Here is a 16,730-nt window from a genome sequence, read left to right as displayed (position 1 = left end):
TCAGTCCAAATCAAAGTTCTTAGTTGATTTTGATTTAGTCCACACACAACCTTGATACAGATTTACTTGAAGTGTATGTCTGATATTTTGTTTAAAAAAATGAAAATTTAGATGTGAGCGATCAGTGTTATAAAGTATGACACCTTTGTGTATGTGTACATACAAGTCCCATGCACTTTATGAAATGGGCTATTTTTTTTTTATTCAATTAGATTTCGTCTTTGATTTCAGCACTTTTCATTGGTTATTTATGATCCACAATGACTTTTCTTTCCCTTCTTGCAGTGTACATTGTCATTGCCCTATATTGCATTGGTGCTTGGTCTGGTATGCACACCACTGTCTTGCCTGTTGTCAACTTTGTGTTCCCATGCAGAGAGAGGTAATCATCAGGCTTCAATTTTTACTCTTTGTCTCGACAAATACCCTCCTTTTTTTTTCTGGTCATATGCTTTTTGATTAATTGTACTTTTGCTGCATATGGTGGTACAATATTTATGATATTCATAGCATTAATTCAAACTGAACAAGTTATTAATAACTTGTAGTGCTTTGTTTTCGCTTCTGTGGTACCACTAGAACCATGCAGTAAGTTAAACAGTTAACATGTCTAACAAGATAGCAGATGCTTTATGAATTAAATCACCATTGTTGCATAGCATAGCCATATCCTATTCAGCTGTATGATGGAAAATATGATCTTCTCTACATATGAGAGCAATAAACCATGGACACCATGATTCAATCATATTTGCCAACAGGTTGTTACATCCATAGACTTAAGTTTGCACATTGGTAACATGTTACTGTATGCATGAAATATAATGTACTTGTAGCTATTTGAATGAAACTCATTATTATCTTACACAGGAAATACCAAATTAAGCCATATTTCTATTAAAAGTCTGTAGAAGGTTCTGGAAAAAGGCTGTTGCAGCGTTCAAGATAAAGCACTACCCTGTGTAGCTTAGTAATCTGCTAATTCAGTCCCTACCCTTCATTCTGTCCTGACACCAAACAAGGCTGCCCCTCATTCCCATCATTCACAAGCGGCCCACCATCACCAGTGCCATATTGTGGCTTGGCTGCGGGGCCTTCGTCATGTGCTGGTTCTTTTACCGTCATGAGTCTTTCGCCTGGATCCTCCTTGACATCCTGGGTATCTGTTTCTGCATCAGCGTGCTCAAGGTGGTGCGCCTACCCAACTTTAAGGTGAGCTAATGAGGCGTTTTAAAAGGAGTGGAAAACTCTTTGTAATGCAAGTAAACACATCCTATTGCTAATGATTGACAAATTGCTCTTCGTCGATGTAAATGAGCACAGATTATTCAGTGTTTTAGAGTAATAACTATTATAAGAATCTTGGGCATATGGTACTGTACTTGACACGACATTTACTCCTGCGACAGATGCTCTGGTCTTATTTTCTCTAAGGACTTAGGATTAGGGTTGTGATATTGTTTTAGGTTTAGTTTAATGTGAGCATTATGTTAGGGTTATGTCTGTGGATATGTTTTATGTTTGGCTTAGCGTGCAGATATTTCATAGGAGCAATTGTCATGGGAGCAAATGTCATGGAACCAAACCAGGGAGATGTTATGTTGTAGGAGGGGAAACTCTTTGTAATCCAAGCAAACACATATTTCATTTCAACTGATTGACAAATTGCCCACCATCGACATTACTGAACACAAATTATTCAGTGTTTCAGAGTAATTACCATTATAAGAATCATGGGCATTTGGTACTGTACTCCTGCAACAGATGCTCCTGTCTTATTTTCTCCAAGGACTTGGGGTTAGGGTTGTGATATTTTTTTAGGTTTAGTTTAATGTGAGGATTGGAATTAGAGTTAGGGTCGTGTTTGTGGGCATGTTTTATGTTTAGCTTTAACAGGGTGCAGATATTGCGTGAGAGCAATCGTCGCCGGAGCAAGTATCAATGGCTCATAGACCATGATCTACGTCTTCCTTTTATACAACTATTTTACTTTCATTATATGGCTGAAATATATTTGAATAAGAAAATCTTATTTTTAATCTTAAATAAGATATACCATGTATGGTTATTTCATTGTGATTTGATGCTCTGCCAAGCTAGCGTTCGATGTTGAGTACATTTAAATACTGAATATATTCATTAATCAAATTTGATCTGTAATTCACTAATGTTTGCTGTTTCGTTCATTCTTGACACAGACCTGTGTTTTGCTGCTCTCTCTACTTTTTGTGTACGACATCTTCTTTGTGTTTGTAACTCCTCATTTAACAAAGGTAAGAAAGCATTTACTGTGCAAAATGTGTCTGTTTTCCAGGATTCTTGTTACAAGAGATTATACATTTATACATAAGAAGTATGTGTCAGGAAGGATTTCATTATGTGAGCTTGAATTTATTCATAAAGGGAGTATGAAAATGGTAAATATTCTGATGAAAGAAGATTTAAAAGCACACCTACATCGGTGCAAAACTTCTGACTGCATGTAGAGCTATTATCAAGGCAAACATCAGCACAAAAACTTTTGTGATATATACACCATGGTATTAAATAACTCCTTGACAATTTGAAGGTTATCATCCCTGAACCAGATGGAAAGTAGGAATCATTATACCCACTGGACATGTAAACATGTCATAAGTCACCAAGTCATCAGATTAAGCAGTTGTGATGCTGTTCACAGATTTTAAACAGTTTTCGAGGCCCAAAATAATTCACTTTAATCATTTCACAAGAATTTATGGAGAACGCAAGTCATACTGTGTTTCATCTGACATTCAATGTATTGACAATGGTCTATCAGAGCACATTGATTTGAAATACGAAAATTCATTGAATTAGCCGGTTTTTAAATCGGCATTTAAGAGGTGCTACATAGTCTGAGATAGTGATCTCAGTTTGAAAGGTTTGTTAGCTTGTAAGCCTCCCTGCATCCTTTTTCCCCCCTCCCCAAATATGTAATAATGCCCTGGCAGCATACGACTTTTAGATATGAATAAATTTCCATCTTTTAACTTATAGACTGGAGAGAGTGTGATGGTGAAAGTAGCTACTGGTGGTCAGGCGTCTTCAGAACAGGTAATTGCATGATCTTTCTTTGGCCTCCTGATTTGGGGGCACTTCACTGAGTACCAGTATGCATTTGATTGGTTCTCTCATTTGATTAGTTCTAAGCTAGGAGAGGCATTTGTGGAAGTCCATGCGAAGAGCCACAAGAATTCTCTGTAGATTCAGCATGACATGAAAATATTTCAAAGTATAAGCCACTGTTGAAATCAATAGCTTCTAAAATATACCACTGTAGAGAAATTAGTTATGAAAGTGGAATCAAAGTGCAGTTCAATTAACAGATCTCTACAGATACATCTAATGCACTTATTGAAATCAACTTGAGTTTCCCTATTCAGAAGTTTAACAATACAATTCTATTTGCCAGAATCAAGTGTTTTTTCCACAGCATATCAACACATTTATGCTGCCATGTCATGGACACACTACCAGTATCCCTTTAAGAGCAAAGGTTGCTTGTTTGTCAGTGTTCTTATCATTTTCCCAAATTATAATCAGATGCTATGGTCATCAGTCATTAGATTAAATCATTCAAGGGCAAAAGTGGTTAATCAGTGTTAGCCTTACTTCAGACAATGCATAATTCTATAGAGCTTTACACTGGCATGCTGTAGTGTATGTCACAGTAAAACTAAATGTCAGAAAATGTCTTACTTTCATAACAGCAGATAGATGGTATAGAATTCTCTGCGTGAAGCTAAAATCCAAATAGAGAATGAATAAAAATGAAGCACTCATGAAAGCACTTAACACATTATTTTTATGCCTCCGCCCGAAGGGTGCCAGAGGCAGTATTTTTCATATTTCTCTGCAGGCATCCCCTAAGCAATGTTGAAATCATGCATTCAGGTTTAAATGTACCATAGAATTATCAGGGTTGTGCAATTTTTCATGCAAAATTCAGAGTAGAAATTGATAATGGTTGAGATAAGAGTCTTTGAAGTCATAAAGAGTTCTTTTTCTATCCTTCTAGATTCCTGTCCTCCTGACAGTGCCACGTTTCTGTCACTCTGCATTCTCTGTGTGCAATATCTACTCCATGCTTGGCTTTGGAGACATACTTGTACCAGGTAGGACGTCTCACACTGTTTTGCCCTACCTCTCCACAGTTTAGCATTACTGTATAGGCCACATATCTAGTTTTTTTTCCCCCCCATGTTTTTTTTCACAAATCGGGACATAAGGACAATTTCGTGAGTGGTTAAATTTGCTCTTGTGGAGTACAGTAATGAGCAAAGAAATATGCGATTGCAAGTCACTGAGTCACAGTCTTGTTGGGATACATGTGATTGCATTTGTGAATAGCACCTGACTCGTGAAATTTGCAAATATAAATATCTTGCTTTGCAGTGATGTGACTGTGCACCACAAATCCAACAAAAGTCGCACACCCCAATCTTATGTGAGGACTCAAAATAGATGAAATGGTTCAACCTAGAGTAAAATATCCCGTTTGCAGCAGTTTAAGCATTGTTAAGGGTTTTTCCAACTTGTAAACAAATCAGGCAAATCATTTTCAACCATTTTGTATATCATAGACAAGATTATTCACCAACGCAATTGTTTTCATAAAAGAAATTTACCATTAACCAACACAGTTTTCATGATTTACCAGGGCAAAACCCAGCACAATTTTCGCCGATAAGGGCAATATGCGACGTAGTATTTCTGCTTGCGGCACGATGTACAATCCCTATGCAATACGCGCTTGCTCCGCGATCTTGAGCTGAAGGCCTTCACATGTCTCGCGAACATTGCGTAAGTGCCAATTCCCATTGCGACAGCACGTGAAAATAGCGGGCGCACATGCATTGGCCGCAAACAAGATCGCAATTCTGGCGGTGTTGTTGATGTCTTTCTCGTGTTTTTCTGAATTTTTTCGATGGTAACATCCACTTTCCGAACAAAAATGGCGGCCCACATCGGCTCGCGAAAGTTCTATTTTATGTGAGGATATTTTTTCAAAATCCCTGAGCATCGGGAAAACGACAAAAAATCAAGTTTCTTGGACCATTATTTCTTAATTGTTATGTTAAGAAGTACCGAAAATTTTATTTTGGATGCGATATGTTGTCATTTAGGTGAGAAAATTTCACTTTCGTCAGAGATCGTGCCCATTTTATCGGTTGGTTTTTGTTGATTGCTAGTGTGTTAGTATATGTGTAGTGTGCATGTAACAGTGCAATGCTGTGTTTAGCGGTATATTACCGTGTATGTTGTACCTGCCGCGAACGGCTGCACGGCCGCTTACTGCCGCAGTTACTCTAGTCGATCTTAAGTTTTTTTGTATTTTCTGAAAGAGTAATTCTTCTAGATTATTTTTTTAAGTGTTGGATCATAAAACAAATGGGAAAATGGGTAATTTTATTTTTTTTGCAGTTTTTCTAAAGCACCTTTTTGTAAAATAATGGAGGTAAGTCTTACAGGCTCCTTTTCATTTCTTAAAAAACCTTTCAATAAACACTCTTCACTTTCAACCCTAAGACTAGTAACTTTGAAAGGATGTAGCTACTGCATTGAAAGCTGGTATTAGTCATGAATAGAATGTGCCAATGGAGCATGCCCAAGTTAAGCTTAACTGATAACCCCTTCATTGTGGTTGTTATGAAGTTTTACTTCCTGTTTTTTGTCCCGTTCACTGCACAGAGCGCAGTGTTGTGCAAGATTAGGCACCCTGAACTTCAAGTAACTTTAGATGTTGCTAGTCCAGCTACTGCATTGAAAGCTGGTATTAGTCATGAATAGAGTGTGCTGATAGAGCATGCCCAGATAATCCCTTCATTGCAGTTGTTTTGGAATTTTACTTCCTGTCTTTTGTCCCATTCACTGCACAGAGTGCAGTGTTGCGTGCAGCAGGTTAGGCACTTGAATAGACCCTAAACTTCACTTAGCTTTTCTCAGTATACTCTTAATCAGAGTGTATACTTTCTTTCTATTATTTAGGTTAGGAAATTCCATAATGTACTGAGTTATACATCATTTTAAAACTTAGAGTCTACTCTTTCAGATTCTACTCTCAACTTAAAATCCATGTCTGGGGACTTTTTGTTGGTTTTGTGATGCAAGGTTACATATGGCATATATGCAGTAATCTAGTTACAAAGTCACATCACTACATTTGATGGATCCTGACATGATAGGACATCAAAGCTCATTATGCAATGCAGTTGAGAGTGTATGATAAAGATGTATTGTAAGACAATGGTAAACCAGATTTCCTTTACAATTCAATCATATTGCTGCAACTACCGGTTAGGATCAGAAAGGTCCTGCATTCAGTTCTCTTAATTTTCTACAAAGATTTTCTGCAGAACATAGTGTAACTGAAAATGAAATTTTTTGAATTCATCCCTGACGGGTCTCATGCACTTGATTTAAAGATTTGACATCAATCTAAGTATTTAAATCTATAGATGTATTTGATTTTGAGTCTTTGATTGAAAAAGTGTTCAGTTCTATTATGTACTCACTCAATTTTTTCACATTTCATTTGTTTTTTCCCTTTATCAGGTCTTCTGGTTGGCTTCTGCCATACCTATGATCTCAAGATCAAATCCTCAAGGATCTATTTTATCACATCTGTGATAGGTAAGAAACAATCATCTTTTACTCACTTCTGTGGCAATCATTATTTTCAATTTGTTGGTTTTGCTTGATTTTTCCTCTTGTTTGTATGTCCTTGGTACATTTTTTTTTTCTGTTTAAAAGATATGAGAATACAGTGGAAATGGTAACATTGTGTAAAGGATATACAGTAATGCACTTTCACAAGATGCTTGTGCAGGAATGCTGTGTGTGTGTATGTGTCTATTTAGGTGCATCTTTCTTCCCATTACTCATACATGCATTGTCTTCATAGTGTCCGGGACAATAGAAATAGAGCCACCTGTGTTTAATGTTTTCAGACAATACAGTCTTTGTATCTAAGAATTTAGACCAATTTCATTACATTGACAAATGCTACCATTCTTTGAACCGTAGGAAGTACACAGGCAGTAGCATGCAAGCATATGCAATGTTATGACTCTGATTGCATAGAATTAGGCATTGCTTTATATTTGAATAAATTATGATTTGATCTTTGTGAGCAGTGGCCTTCACAGCTGATTAAGCAGATATTTCTTCACAGGGAAACTCAAAGAATAAAGTCTCACCAAGGACAGTAATCTTAGGTCATTAAACATCTTGCATTTAAACATCAATTGTGCCATTCCTCTTCTTTGTCTTTGCCACAGCATATGGTGTTGGTCTTGTCATGACCTTCATCGCCCTGACCCTCATGCAGACCGGTCAGCCAGCCCTCCTCTACTTGGTTCCGTGCACCGTACTGACCACTCTGGCCGTGGGAACATGCAGGAAAGAAGTCAGCGAACTCTGGAATGGTGGACCGGTGAATAACCATCACATATTGTGAACGCCAATAGGGGGGAAGGCGGTAGAGTGTAGGAAAGGAGGAGCTCAAGAGAAGAGGTCAGAACGACAAGATTTATAGCGCCCTCTGTGTCAGCCGTGTGTCTCGGTGGTGTCCTTGTTTTGCAGTGACTTTCATGCTTTCACTTTGTAAAGGCTTATCCCTCGCACACTATACTGTCAACTTTGCTGTGCAATTCATGTTTTACGTCTGCCACTTGCAAATAATACAGCCAATGATGTGAGATTAGCCTAAAGATGGCGCAAATGAGGCTTCTCATTTTCATAAGTGATATCACATCATACTTGTCAATTCAATGGCATCAAAAGACTTGCTCTGCACCTAAAGGCCCGAATTCATGAAGGTGGTACAAATGAAACCATGGTTTAAACCATGGACAAAAACCATGGAACGCCAAGTGTCGCACTGAATATTTCGTTTCAAAATTGGTCATTTCGTCGACAAAATGTCCATTTCGTTGACGATATTATCATTTCGTGGACAAAATGTCCATTTAGTTACAAAATGTTGTCATTTCGTTACAAAATAATAATTTCATCAACGAAATGACTGATTTCGTAACGAAATATTCCATGCGACACTTGGCGCTCCATGGTTTTTGTCCATAGTTTAAACCATGGTTTCAATTGTACCACCTTCGTGAATTCGGGCCAAAGTGTTTAGATTGCAAAGTGGTGTCACAAAAGCATTTCTATTTGTGTCTCAGTCAAATTTTTCATTTGAGACCTACCTTTAGATATGAAAAGGCCCTAGTAGAATATGGTATCGCAAGGTGTGTGATGTAACTTTTCATTCTGAACTGCTTTGCCGCAAGAGCGCTTCTTAAGTCTGTGTTGTCACAATGTCATGTGCTACCATGACAAAACTCCTAAACACCATTTGTAATTCTATGACTGCTATACCTTTTTTGTTCTTTCAAAGGAGGTGTATGTGCTGTGAATTTTTATCACAAATTCAGCACTGTCCACAATTAGTACTAATCAGAAATTCAAAGTTTGTGTGTGGAAGTAGAAGTAAACGTACTTTAAACTACACAAATACCTAAGTTCAAGTCATTTCCAAAAACAGCTATTGAAGTCCATCTCAGCTACTCAGTATTCCTTTTTAATCCCATAAACATGAATACGTACCAAGCCACCACATTTGACTTCCTATATTTCGTATTGGTTTTTTTTTTCTCTTTTTTTTTTTTTTGGGGGGGGGGGGAGAAAGTCCTATTTGCAAGTCACATGAACATCCCATGAGTAAATGAGTAAATTCATCATTGCAAACAGTAGTGATCCATTTACATCTGTTACAATGCAGTGTTCTTTTTTTTTTTTGGGGGGGGGGGTGAATTTATGGACATTTACAAGTGTGGCATGCTTGAATCAAAGATACAGTCAAGCTTGTTGCATGTCAGTTAGCCAGTATGCTTTTCAATTCACTTGAATGCATGTTCAGTATGTGCAAAAACCTTTTAACATCACATCCTGTCAGACAACATTGTGTCAGCTCAAAAGCTCTGGTGTATAGTGTGCCTTGATGTCTTGTGTTTATTCACTTGAGTTGTCATGGCAGGGTGTGTAGAGCTGGGATTTGTACAAATGTCTCACCGGGATTTGTACAAATGCTGCGAAATGTACAAACGTCTTGATTGGAAATGTGCAAATCTTTGAAATTTGCATCAACGAGAAATGTACAAATCTAAAAAATTGCATCAATGGGAAATGTACAAATGTCTCGCTGGGAAATGTACAAACGTGTTGATTGGAAATGTGCAAATCTTTAAAAATTGCATCAACGAGAAATGTATGAATCTAAAAAATTGCATCAATGGGAAATGTACAAATGTCTCGCTGGGAAATATACAAATTTTCAATTTTGCCGGGAAATGTACAAATCAAGCACTTCAGTGGTATTACGTACTGATGGTTTATATGTGTAGATGAACTCGATGTCTAACAAAACTGCTCATGAACCTTTACCGTTTTCATTTTCTTGTAAACCCCACTACAGATTTTCACCAAACTTGGCAGATAGCTTCTTTATAGTGATATATCCCCCCCCCCCCCACCACCACCAAAGGGGAGGGGGGGGGGGGTGGGAGAGTTGAGGCTTCAGCTTCCTTAAACTCTAGATTTGGGGGGAGGAGGAGGGGAATTTTCCACATTTTCAGCATCTTCTTGAAAAATCTATGACACATTTTCACCAAACTTGGCAGATAGCATCTTTATGGTGATATGATCTTGAGTATGAATCTGTTTAAATACCACCTCTCTCTCCCCCCCCCCCCCCAAAAAAAAAGGGGGAACTTGAAGCCTCAGAGTCCTAATCTCTGGATTTTTCTGGAGAACCCAAAAAGATAGAGCTATATTAGAGCTATTAAGACATTAAATACTGAAATTTCATGTTTGATGATTGGTCACTCCGTCGTGTAAGCCATTATCGTTCACTCCTTCGTTGCGCTGAGCCGTCATCATTTACTCATTCGCCTAGGCCATCATCGTGCACTCTGTCGTCTTAGCCACCATTGTTTACTCCATTGTCTCAGCCATCATCGTTCACTCCTTTGCCAGGCCATCAGCGTGCACTCTGTCGTCCAGGCCATCATCATGCCCTCCTTGTCTAGGTCGTTAACATGCACGCTGTCGTCTAAGTCATCATCGTTCACTCTTTCGTCGACTGAGTCATTATTGTCTTCTCCCTTGTCTGAGCTTTATTCATTCACTCCTTCGTCTAAGCCATCATCGTTTAATGTATCACCTACAAAGTTATCACTGATGTCACCTTCAAAAACGATATGAGCACTGTTTTGGATGATTCCGAGTACCTGCTCTCGATTGCGTGTTAGTGACAAGTAGTGCTTTTCGTTGCCTTCTGATAAGTGTCGTAACACAGTGTATGGCAAATCAAAAGTGAAAATATCGTCATCATTAATTTCTAATGACCAATACCTGGATGTTGTAGATATCTTAAATCATTTATAAAGTGAGATTGTCTCCATAACTTCCATTGTGCAACATACAAGAAAGGTAATCCTCCGGTATTTCTGTAAGAAATGCCAACTGTTCTCTTCCGTTCTCAAGGTATAAGTTGGTTACCAGGTATCGATCCACTTCTCTTGGGAGAGAAAAAGATTCCCATTGTCGAATTGTAACTGATCAGATATGGCACCAAATTGGCAATTGCCATCTTCCTTTGGATTTAAATGTACAGAGTCCTGAGTCTTTGCATAGCTGTTCAATCTGCAATGTCTGAGTTACAGGTAGCCCGATATGATAACATCTTAAGGTATTGGCCGCTTGGAAAGGTGACCCATTCACGTCTGTGTTGATTGGATAAAGTGTCAGCAGGTATGTCCACCAAAGGAAACCATTATTCAGCCTTCGTATTCATACACTGATGTGTAATAGCAACCTTACATTTGTGTTTCTGTAACTTCCTTTCAGTAATTCAGCCTGGCAAGATTGACATTCTGTTCATCACTCTCAAACGTGACTTCTTCGCTGGAGTAATCTCAATCTTTTATTTTCATGCTTTGTTGAGACAGAAGCCTGTTTTCTGATGAGGTTCACTTTCCTGCGCTATTCTTGCATGTCATTTGTTACACTCGTTTTTTTAAGGCTTGAATTATCATGGTGTCGGTCAAAGAAAGTATTCGGGAAAGCATAGTCGGGAAGTTCACATGCCCAATTTACACCATGTCTTTTAGAAATGAGGTCGGATTGTATCTTTGAAGACGTCAATTGCTGTCAGTACATACAATTGTATCTGTAATGCCTTTTCTTGTATGTAGCTGTGGTTTTCATTTTGAGAAGGTCAACCAGGTTCCTGTCCATCATGCATTTTGCTGTTATGGGTATATTCGGTGTCTTGTTCGTAAATCTCACATTCATGTGCCGATGAGTTGAACGCTGAGATAGTATCTTTCAGACAACTTCTGAAATATGGAAAACTTGCTCTTCAGTTTAAGATGATAATAATAATGATAATAACAATAATAATGATAATAATAATAATAATAATAATAATAATAATAATAATAATAATAATAATAATAATAATAATAATAATAATAATGATAATAATAATAACAATAATGATAATGATAATAATAATGATAATGATAATAGTAGTAGTAATAATAATTATAATAATAATAATAGTAATAATAATAATGATGATAATAATAATAATAATAATAATAATAATAATAATGATAATAGTAATAATAATAGTAATAATAATAATACAGACATTTATAATGCAAAACGTATCCACTCAAAGGTGCTCAAGGCGCTCACAATTAATGTTTATAACCAAACACACAGTCCAACAGTGTATTACATATCTAAGTTCCTACAGCTTCAAGCATGTTCCTCCTCAAAGAAAAGTGGACCAAATGTGTAATTTTAGCTTTCCCTTGAAGTCATTGACAGTGTCACAATCCTTCATGGAGTCCAGGAGTCTGCCCCATAAGCGGGGAGCTGCTGACATAAATTCTCTATCTCCCCATGATCTTCTAGTTTTGGGGTGAGATGACTAGAGGCTTTAGAGGAGCGCAATCCAGATTGAGATGGTTATGGAGGCTGAGCAGAGATGAGATGTATTGTGTGAAGAGAACTTCAAAGCCAGGTATATGATGGGGAGGACCTTGTAGGTGAGCCGTTGTTTGACAGGAAGCCAATGGAGTTGTTGGAGGACTGGTGTGATGTGAGTTGATCTCCTCGAATATGTCACCAGACGGGTAGCAGCATTTTGAACACGTTGGAGCTTTTGCACTTGACACTTGGGGAGGTCATACAGAAGAGTGTTGCAGCAGTCTATGCGGGATGTGATGAATGCATGCACCAGCTGCTCGGCAGACTTAGGAGTCAGATACTTGCATATAGCACAAAGATTGTGGAGGCTGTGAAATGCAAGTCTCACAGTGTTTGTCACTTGCAAGTCCATTTTCATATTGGAGTTAAAGATTACTCCAAGATCACAAACCTTGTTTCAATACAGGGCGAATTGATACTGTCCCAGTATGAAGACTGGGAGTTTTGAACTTCGCAAGCTGCTGTTTTGAGCCAAACATGATCAACTCAGATTTTCCATCATCATATTATGTACATTGTACTTTTGATGTACTTAAATGTACTTACTAATAAAGCACCGTATTATCCATATCACTTTTGGGTCAAGATGAGTTTTTTTTTTGTTTTTTTTTAACAATCTCTTAATATGGGCCTTTGTCTCCCCAAACTCCACCCCTCCATCCCCTGGACTTGTTGCCCCTTCATACAAAGTGGGATTTTATTGTCCCCGCCAAACGAGTTCGAGCAGGGGACTATGAAACGGGCTCCGTATGTGTGTGTGTCCGTGTGTCCGTCCGTCCGTCCGTCCGTGTGTCCGTGCTAACCAGAGTATGCTTGTGTGGCTAGGAGAACAATAGTGCACAATAGATGGCCTTTATTCCATCAGGCTCGTGTGGCTAAAATTTTTGCTTGTTTGTCTATTGTAACAAAAGGGAGAACAAAGGGGTAGACACACAAGTATATCACCGTAAGGTCGTACGTGTGTGCGTCCGTGTGTGCGTCCGTGTGTGATCAAAATCTTCAATTTGCTACTTCTCTGTCATTTATGAGCTAATTTTGATTCTGTTTGCTTTATATGATAGCACTACATGGGAGCTTTGAAACTTCTACACAGAATTTCAGTCGTGACCTTTGACCTTGACCTTTGACCTATATTGTACATTTTGCTACAAAATGCTACTCCTTCGCCATTTCTAACCCGATTTCGATTCCGTTTACTTTATGTGATGGCTCTAGGTGAGGGCTTCAAAACTTGTACACAGAATTTTGACCATTGACTTCTTTGACCTTTGACCTTGGATTTTTTGACCTATATTGTACATTTTGCTACAAAATGCTACTCCTTCGCCATTTCTAACCCGATTTCGATTCCGTTTGCTTTATGTGATGGCACTAGGTGAGGGCTTCAAAACTTCTACACAGAATTTTGACCTTTGACTTCTTTGACCTTTGACCTCGATTTTTGACCTGTATTGTACATTTTGCTACAAAATGCTACTCCTTCGCCATTTCTAACCCGATTTCGATTCCGTTTGCTTTATGTGATGGCACTAGGTGAGGGCTTCAAAACTTCTACACAGAATTTTGACCTTTGACCTTGATTTTTTTACCTATATTGTACATTTTGCTACAAAATGCTACTCCTTCGCCATTTCTAACCCGATTTCGATTCCGTTTGCTTTATGTGATAGCACTAGGTGAGGGCTTCAAAACTTCTACACAGAATTTTGACCTTTGACTTCTTTGACCTTTGACCTTGATTTTTGACCTGTATTGTACATTTTGCTACAAAATGCTACTCCTTCGCCATTTCTAACCCGATTTCACTTCCGTTTGCTTTATGTGATGGCACTAGGTGAGGGCTTCAAAACTTCTACACAGAATTTTGACCTTTGACTTCTTTGACCTCTGACCTTGATTTTTTACCTATATTGTACATTGGCTACAAAATGCTACTCCTTCGCCATTTCTAACCCGATTTCGATTCTGTTTCCTTTATGTGATGGCACTAGGTGAGGGCTTCAAAACTTCTACACAGAATTTTGACCTTTGACTTCTTTGACCTTTGACCTTGATTTTTTACCTATATTGTACATTTTGCTACTAAATGCTACTTCCGGCGGGGACATATATTATGCACCGCGTAATTTCTACTTTTCCTTGTTATCGTGGGGATGCTACCTTCCATGTTTGGTTATCCGTTATAGATTTTTGTTCAAAGATGCTGAAAATGTGGAAAATCCCCCGCCTTCCCCCTCATGTTTGGTAAAAATCTTCATAGATTTTTTTCAAGAAGATGCTGAAAATGTGAAAACTGTGAGACTTGAGGTCCCCCACCCCCACCCCCTTTCTTGGGTGAGGATGGAGGCTCATTTAAACAAATAAAAGTCATATCACCATAAAGATTCCAGCTGCCAAGTGGTAAAGGTTCATGAGCAGTTTTGTTAGACATTTAGTTCATCTATATACCATTAGTACATAATACCATTGAAGTACAACTGTACATGACTTGTACATTTCTTAGCAAAATTTAACATTTGTACATTTCCCAGCGAGATGTTTGCACATTTCCCGTTTATGCAACTTTCGGGATTTGTACATTTCCTAGCGAGACATTGGTACATTTCCTGGTGTTTTGTACAAATCCCAGCGAGACATTTTCACAAATCCTGACTTCACAGGGTGCTCCAAGCATGTTGATTTACCGGCCCCAGTCTGCAAAATACAGCTGAAAGGAACATCAAGGTCATAAATACCACCTATTAAGTCCATTGATGTCATCCTGTTGCCAAAAACAAGTTAGAGCACAGTCTCTCAGGCTATGTGGAGTACTGTAACTACTGAAAAGTTCAGCATGACATGAATCCATTCCCCTTGTATGTTTTAGCCACACTACATGCCCCTGGGGCCATTGCATGTACATGTATGATCCAGGCCATTAAACCTGGTGACTTCCTGTACCTACATGTATGTAGCACTCTTGTAAGCATCGCAAGTTGAAATGTGCACTGTGAATGTATGTTTTGGTATGACGATCTATTGCATGGAATCTTGATAAGCGTAAAAGTGTGGCATTTCTCATTATCTTATCATCTGATATTCATTCATTTCTAACCGTCTCTCAGTCGCATTACTTGTTTGTATGTCTTGCAGTGTACAGCCATTATAAGCTCTTGATTTGTTTGTTTTGTGTGTTTTTGCAATATTGTTTGATTTTCATTTCTAGACTTTCCCTTTTCTTTTGAATATGTAATGAAAAGAATAATTCCTTTACTGATCATAATTAAAATAGAATAACACAATTGTTTATGTACTAATCCCATTTTGTGAAATAATGTGAATAAAATGTGGCCCATTAGGTATTACGTATAAAGTGTCTACCAGTACTGACTTAAATTAAAGTTTGTTGTTGTTCCAGGTATCTTTACAGTAAAGGTGATTGAAAAATTAATAATAATGCACACAGAGTATTTGTTATATCATACATACAGAAGAAAACCACAGATGCAGCTTGAATATGTGTGAAATGTGTGAAATGCAAAAATAAAGCAGAGATCTGAACAGAGTATTTAATTGAAGGTCTTAACCTGTATTCATTTTAGTCCCAGATGTTTGTGACCATTGATCCTCAGGTGTACTTGTTTTGGATTGATGAATGTGCAACACTATCATGCTTTGACTGGTCTTTGATTTTGCCAGACAGTTAGAAAGCATATCATAACAAGCATCATGCTGCTAGAACATGATAGATGCATGCATGAAAGTGTGCATGATATTTGCACATAGCCGATGACACGTGATGTATTTTTTATCCGTGCAGAAGGAAAGTGTGGGGTCTCCAGCTAGCTCGAGAGCCTCAGCAAATGTTGATTCAAGTCAAACAGCCCAGCCGCGTACAGACGAAGGAGAACCGAGTGAAGTTGAACGAATGATTCATCCTGTTGACCCTCAAAGCAGTCAGTGTGTGGGCAACAAGGAGTCCGATGATAAAAGCAAAGAAGGTTAACAAAGGTTTTTTGTTTGTTTGTTTTTGGGTTGTTTTTTTTTTTTTTGTCCTTGTGTGGCAAACATCAAGAGTTTGGGTCGGCTAAGAGTTGTGCTTCTTTTAGCATAGTGCCCCCTACGAATCTTGGAATATATATGGATATGATTATCAGTATGCATTTGTATATAATATAATCTTGATACTTAACAGTCTAATGCACGGCACTTCTATCCCTCATGCACATAGTAAAGTTCACGTACAAATTTACCAAACCACTGTTTATATATTGGCGTCTGACATTTTGTTGTCTCACATTTGTGTTCATTTACCTAAGGAAGTGAGGTTATGTGTTGTTTATATGTGGAGCTGATGTTATCATGTAAAGTGGATTAGAGAGTTCACCGTCAATGCAGCAGTATAAAGGTGTCCTGTCAAATTGTGTTCTCTTGATGAAATGCACCCACTTTTGATGACAACAGTCATCATAATTCTGATTTAGTGTGTATTTGAAAGGCATTTTGGTGCTTAGGCTGCTCCATGGGGTGTTAGTGTGAGGTTAGCTACTCTACACAATGACTTTGGTTTTAAACTGAAATGAGAGTATTGAGTATTTTCCTTGCAGATTGAACTGCATTCTTTCCCTTCTCTCTGCTTCCACCCCCCCCCCCCCTGTTCCATCTAGCTC

At 38.1% G+C, this 16,730-nt stretch overlaps 1 protein-coding gene across 2 annotated transcripts in view; it reads left to right on the top strand.

Annotated features, from left to right (window-relative positions):
- Positions 1–16,455, top strand: part of LOC139737612 (signal peptide peptidase-like 2B) — a 29,185-nt gene extending 12,730 nt beyond the window's left edge. The window contains exons 7-14 of one of the 2 annotated variants that reach the window (XR_011711385.1): positions 286–382; positions 1,023–1,212; positions 2,199–2,273; positions 3,019–3,075; positions 4,040–4,136; positions 6,577–6,654; positions 7,302–7,536; positions 15,881–16,455. Coding sequence is in view for 1 of the 2 variants with exons in the window: in XM_071648291.1 (XP_071504392.1) it covers positions 286–382; positions 1,023–1,212; positions 2,199–2,273; positions 3,019–3,075; positions 4,040–4,136; positions 6,577–6,654; positions 7,302–7,480 (773 nt within the window). In the remaining variant the exon portion in view is untranslated. Of the gene's footprint in view, positions 1–285; positions 383–1,022; positions 1,213–2,198; positions 2,274–3,018; positions 3,076–4,039; positions 4,137–6,576; positions 6,655–7,301; positions 7,786–15,880 lie in introns of those variants that run through there. The other variant, XM_071648291.1, reaches the window with a different exon arrangement.
- The last annotated feature ends 275 nt before the right edge of the window (positions 16,456–16,730 follow it).

The sequence above is a fragment of the Diadema antillarum genome, unplaced genomic scaffold (genome assembly GCF_040938485.1).
Source record: "Diadema antillarum isolate AM-2024a unplaced genomic scaffold, OU_Dant_1.0 seq00000696_RagTag, whole genome shotgun sequence".
Taxonomy (NCBI): domain Eukaryota; kingdom Metazoa; phylum Echinodermata; class Echinoidea; order Diadematoida; family Diadematidae; genus Diadema; species Diadema antillarum.
Note: the sequence above shows the minus strand (reverse complement) of the source record. Positions and strands in the feature narration are given on the sequence as shown.